The sequence below is a fragment of the Pipistrellus kuhlii genome, unplaced genomic scaffold (assembly GCF_014108245.1).
Source record: "Pipistrellus kuhlii isolate mPipKuh1 unplaced genomic scaffold, mPipKuh1.p scaffold_m20_p_13, whole genome shotgun sequence".
Classification (NCBI taxonomy): Eukaryota; Metazoa; Chordata; class Mammalia; order Chiroptera; family Vespertilionidae; genus Pipistrellus; species Pipistrellus kuhlii.
In genome coordinates this window covers 49,483,295-49,489,294 of record NW_023425438.1, presented here as the reverse complement: position 1 = coordinate 49,489,294, position 6,000 = coordinate 49,483,295, and the positions used below count along the sequence as shown (strand labels likewise).

The 6,000-nt window shown below is 39.6% G+C and overlaps 1 protein-coding gene across 9 annotated transcripts in view; it reads right to left on the bottom strand.

The window, feature by feature from the left end:
• Positions 1-380: 380 nt before the first annotated feature.
• The window catches only part of ANAPC1 (anaphase promoting complex subunit 1), a 92,707-nt gene continuing 87,087 nt past the window's right edge, over positions 381-6,000 (bottom strand). For all 9 annotated transcript variants that reach the window (XM_036436027.2, XM_036436026.2, XM_036436028.2 and 6 more), the window contains 2 exons: positions 1,321-1,455; positions 381-741 (listed from right to left, as the gene is read on the bottom strand). In XM_036436027.2, coding sequence (XP_036291920.1) covers positions 626-741; positions 1,321-1,455 — 251 coding nt within the window. In that variant the 3' untranslated portion in view covers positions 381-625. The remainder of the gene's footprint in view (positions 742-1,320; positions 1,456-6,000) is intronic.

Below are 6,000 nucleotides of genomic sequence, written 5' to 3'. Positions count from 1 at the left end.
CTTCTAGTCCAGAGAACCCTGATACAGATGAATATTCTCTACATCTTAGATGGAAATGGACAATTTCTGAAGCCATATCTATAGTGGAAATTTCTATTTTCTCTATCTAGAACAGGCTTCACATTAGGTAATTCTTCCCTAGGATATAAATCTCCCATTTAGATGATCAATAACACTTTCTGGTACAAACGAAACAAGACAACTGTGACATCTTAGAAAATGCAAAGGACTTATGTTGATGTAGAAAATTTTAAAAACTGCATTTTTGAGCATAAAGTCACTTCACTTGAATCACCACAGATGAAGGATTTTAGAAATCAATGTTCAGCCCAGACTCCACTGCTCTATCTCTGGACCCCAAATGAAATCATCAAGAGTTCTGAAAACAAACCAAAAACTTTATTTAAAAAAGTAAATTCTAACTCACTTGTATAGATCATGTATTAATGCTGACAGCAATAGTCTAGAATATTTAAAACACTCAGATTTTAAAATACATTGAGGTTTGTGCAGCTCATTTCCCCTGATTACATAATAAAACATACAAATGTTTCTTTAGCTGTGTTGTTTGGTCACGTTTTTGTGCAGAAGTCACACTGCAGGACAGTTTCTCCACCAGAGGCAATCACATAACCATTGGCTGTGGGTTTCCAAGAAGCAAAGGAGCCAATCTCAGCAAAGCCCGCACAGGCATTTTCAGCTGTTTGAATTTGAAGAGTAGTTCCGCAAAGCTGGTGCTCCCTAAAGAGATGCGAATGGTGAGAAAGGTCACACCTCTCCATAGAGTCAGCCCTGTCCTTCTTTCAGGACACAGCCTCCGCCAGGTTAAAGCTAGCATTCTTCCTTTAAAACCAACTACCCAAACACAAAGTTTAGTTATACATTTCCCTAACGCCCTCTAAGATATAATTTAATGTAAACATTTAAATTTATCTATTCTGTACTTCAGAAAGTGACCTACAACTAACTATATGTGAAACTATTATTTTTTAATTACATATATTATTTAAATACAATTTAAAAACTAAAAATAACTTCAAAAAATCAAGAGAGAAAAACAACACGAACATTTAGTTTGCGGGTATGGACAGGTTGTTTGGACTCTGAAGAACCACCCATCCTTTTCTGAATGTATATAAAAGTTTATGCATGTGTAAAGTTTAGAGCATTTTTGTCAGAAAAGGTTCTAAAAAGTAACACCCACCCATGAATGAAGACAAAAACCCCATAGAGAAAATAACTCACTAGAAATGTCTCCTACCAAGAAACTAAAAACCTAAGTGATAACATACTGAAAAGAGGGATTCAGGTTTGCAGTACCTTCCAGTCCTACTGTTGGCAGGTGCCTCGGAGCTGGTACCGAGTGGTAGACAAGGAAACAGGCCAGCATGCTCAGCTGAGACTCTTCCCAGGGCTGCCCACTGAGATAGGCATGCACACACACATCACCCCCAGCTGTAAGAGAAACACAAATGAAACTATATACCCGACAGGCAGAGGGAATGCCTTCTTTTTATTTTTTTTCATCAAGAATTCAATAAGCATTTACCAAATACTAGGCAGGGATTGTGCTGCAGAGTTGGGGGGAACAGAGAGATCACACAAACAAATGCATAACTGCAAATTGTGATACGTGCTATACATGTACAGTGGCACACTGTGGCTGTCTCCACAAACATCCATTTTACCGCGCTTTCCCCCACTGTGTAGCACTGGAGGGTCTGACTTCAGCTCCAAGACGGTATTCTGATTAGTCTTAGCCAGAGGTTCTCAAACTTGAACCCAGAGAGCTGATTAAAACACATCCAGAATTTCTTGAATGAGACCAGAAAGCTTGCATTTGTAACAAATGCCCAGGTACTGTGGCTCCAGGGACCTCACTTACAGATTGCACCAGGCAATCCCATTCTCCTGACAGGGACAGGGTCAGGAGAAGGACGCTCTCTGTCACGGGAACTGACTGAGGAATATCCAGGAGTTCCAATTAAAGTCCAAGATGCGAGATGCTGGACAACATGTTAGGTGAAAGCTCTGGGAAACAAAAATGTCCGAATTCCTATGGCAAAGCTCAAATAAGCCATTCTGTTCTTCCTCTGAGCAAAATGCCGAGCCTGAGGCATGGAACTGTTAGTTACTAATCCAAGTTCTTACTTCAAGAAAGTAGGAAAAGAAAAGCTTGCTTTAGGTTTATTTTGTTTTTTTGCTTTCTAGTTTCTTAAAGTAGGAACTTAGATTAGTGTCTTGAGACTGTTCGTTCCTCTTTCATATTTAAGCATTTTTTTGTGCTATTTCCCTCTCAACATAATGACTCCCTCTACCAGATTTCATATTTTATTCTGAACCTTCAGTAATTAGGACAGTATAGTCCTGGCCTACAGACAAACTGACCAACCAATGGTACAGCATTGATATATGAACAGATTCACAATTATTATTCAGCAAATGATTTTCAACAGAGTCAAAGCAATTTTATTACAAAAAAAAGTCTTTTCCACAAATGGTCCTGGAACAATTGGACACTGTATTAATTTAAAAAATAAATTTCAACTGATACCTCAGACCACATAAAAGATTAATTTGAGATGAATCATATATATAAATATCCTATATAATAAAAGCCTAATATGCTAAGTGCCCAGTCATCCATTCAACCAATCAAAGTGTAATATACTAATGATATGTTAAGGCCGCTCAACTGCTTGCTATGACGTGCACTGACCACCAGGAAGAAGGCGCTCCAACCAGTAGGTAAGCTTGCTGCTGGGTTCTCGCAGATCAGGACTGAGCAAGATGGGCCAGACACTCCCTAGACCCCTCTCCCCTGGCCAACCTCCCGCACCCCTACCCAACCTGATTATGTACCAGTGGGGTCCCTCAGCCTGACCTGCACCCTCTTACAATCTGGGACCCCTTAGGGTAGGGGTGTCGAACTCAATCAGAGAAGGGGCCAAAATCTAAAATCCAGCCTAAATCGCGGGCCGAATGGTTTACTGAACAGTCATAAACTGTCATTGTGATGGAAACGCAGCGGAGTGCAGTGATGACAGCGCGGTGCGGGCCACATTGCAAGGCCTGGCGGGACGGATTTGGCCCGCGGGCCTTGTGTTTGACACATGTGCCTTAGGGGATGCAGAGAGTTGGTATAGGCTTGACCCCACAGGCCTGACCAAGGGACGCCACTGGTGCATCAATTTGTGCACCAGCCTCTAGTAAAATATTAAATTGCACAGCTTTTAATATAAAACTTCAGAATTTTTTCATGACCTAGAGTAGGAAAGGTTTCTTGGACAGCATTCACAAAGTAATAATCATATAACAAACTGAGAAATTAAACCTCATCAAAACTTGAAACTTCTGTACATAAAAAATCACTCTAAGAAAAGGAATAGGCAAAAAGTAGAAAAAATGTGCAAACCATTTCACAAAGAACTTGTGGCCAGAACTTGTAGAAGCTCCTGCAACTCAATAACCAAAAGATAGACAATTAAAAAATGGGTAGAGGTTAAACAGACACTTCACAAACAGACACTTTGAGTAACAAAGGTTAACACCATGAATTACTAGGGAAGTGCAAATTAAAACTAAGTGAGATACCCCCACATATTCACCAGCTGCCTAACATTAAACCAACTGACAATGCCAAAAACTGCACTGTAACCCCCGGCTGGTGAGGACAGAAAAATGACAATTTGAAACATAACTGAATGTGGCAAAGAGTGCAGGTATAGATGACAGAAGATGAAAGAATGATGGTGACTATTGAGGCCGGGTACCAGGCTTATGAAACTGCTCTGTTTTAAAAATGATGGTTCCTCACTAGAAAATAAATTCAGATGTTTAGGAATTGAGGCAGCAAATTTGGTGAAGGCTCAGAGCAATGCTGGAACCATCAAGTGTCCTAAAGAGCAATAGGAAGAAAGCCAGTCAGCATTGCTTTAGAGAATGCTCTAGTCACTGCCAAATTTTCATTTCGTTCTATGAAATCTGCAAATCAGAGATTTTTTTTCTATTGATTAAGGTACTACAAATGTGTCCTTATTCTCCCATTGTCCCCCCACCACCTCCCAAGTCCTGCCCCCACCCCCAACCCCTACTGTCTGCATCCATCACTTATGCTTATATGCATGCATGTAAGTCCTTTGGTTGATCTCTCCTCCTTATCCCTCCTCTCCCCTACTTTCCCTCTGAGGTTTAGCATCTGATCGATGCTTCTCTGTTTCTAAATCTGTTTTTGTTTATCGGTTTATGTTGCTCATTATAATCCACAAATGAGTGAGATCATGTGATATTTATCTTTCTCTGACTGACTTAACTTCACTTAGCATAATGCTCTCCAGCTCCATCCATGCTATTGCAAATGGTAGGAGTTCCTTCTTTTTTATAGCAGCATAGTATTCCATTGTGTAGATGTACCACAGTTTTTTAATCCACTCATCTGCTGATGGGCACTTAAGCTGATTCCAAATCTTAGCTATTGTAAATTGTGCTGCTCTGAACATTGGGGTGCATATATCCCTCTGGTGTTTTTAGTTTCTTGGGATATATAGTCCTAGAAGTGGGATCACTAAGTCAAGTGGAAGTTCCATTTTTAGTTTTTTGAGGAAACTCTACAGTGGCTGCACCTGTCTGCATTCCCACCAGCAGTGCAAGAGGGTTCCTTTTTATCTGGATCCTCGCCAGCATATGTCATTTGTTGATTTGTTGATGATATCCATTTTGACAGGTGTGAGATGGTACCTCATTGTTGTTTTGATTTGCAAATCAGAGATTTAAGGACATATTTCTTAACAATAGCAAAGGTCTATAGTACATGATCAAATGCTAAAGAGAAACAAAACAAGAAAGCCTGTAAAATAACTTGTGTTTTTCCCCAAAGAAAAAAATATATTTTAAAAAAGTTGTAAACTGTGTGATCTTTCAAATGACAAAAGGAAATGATAGGGTTCAAGTGTTAAATGTAAGCACTGTGAGTTTAAAATTGCCATTTCCCAAATCTAGTTTATAATTTAATTTTTTCCAGAAACTTATTTCATAGTATTTTATTATAGGTAGCTTTTCTTTGTTTTGTTCTTAATATATTTTTATTGATTTCAGAGAGGAAGCAAAAGAGAGAAATAAAAACATCAATGATGAGAGAGAATCATTAATTCAGCTGCCTCCTGCACACCCAACAATATAGGCGTATGCCCTGACCGGGAATCAAACCATGACCTCGTGATTCATAGCTCAACACTCAACCACTGAGCCACACCAGTTGGCTTAGGTAGATAGTTCTTAATTATGGTCAAACTCTTAGGTTCTTGATCGCTAGTACATTAAAGAATCAAGAATGTTACCACTAATGTTACTAGGGTTAGTATTTACTCAAAGCAGATTGCTGTCAGAAATGTATCAGAAGCATCTGAATGAACGGAAAAAGACTAAAATCAAAGAGTTAACTACTAAAAACCAATCTCAGCCATATGTCACAAATAGACAGCTTTCCATAAATCAAAAGGCTCAATCACTGAGGGGGAGGGGGCATGTATGGGCGTGGGAGGAGGGGCAATGGAAAGATATGTACACATATAATACCTTAATAAAAAAATTTTTTAAAAAAGGCTCCATCATTCGTCTCAGGGGAGGCAGACTCACTTTGACACTGTTATGAGTAATGTGACAATTTTCTTTCATGCAGAAGTCAGTACGTCCACGGATAGAAGGCCACTGTTACATGAAGTCCCAAGTTCTCATAGACAAAAGAGCTGGTAAAACAAGCATTTGCTCTATATCCACACACCAAATTTTCAGTGTCCAGTGAGGGTAGAGGCCTGGCGGTTCAGGGAGTAGAGAAGAGGAAGAAGACAGTTGCTGGCCTCAGGGCGGCAACACCACTGAGAAACAGAAGCCAGAAAGAAAACATGATGTGATGCTGAGAAGGTTCTTAAGTGTCAAGTGCTATTTAAAATGGTATGTATGTTCTCTCCAGGGTTTACAAAACAGGGTTAAATACATTTTTAA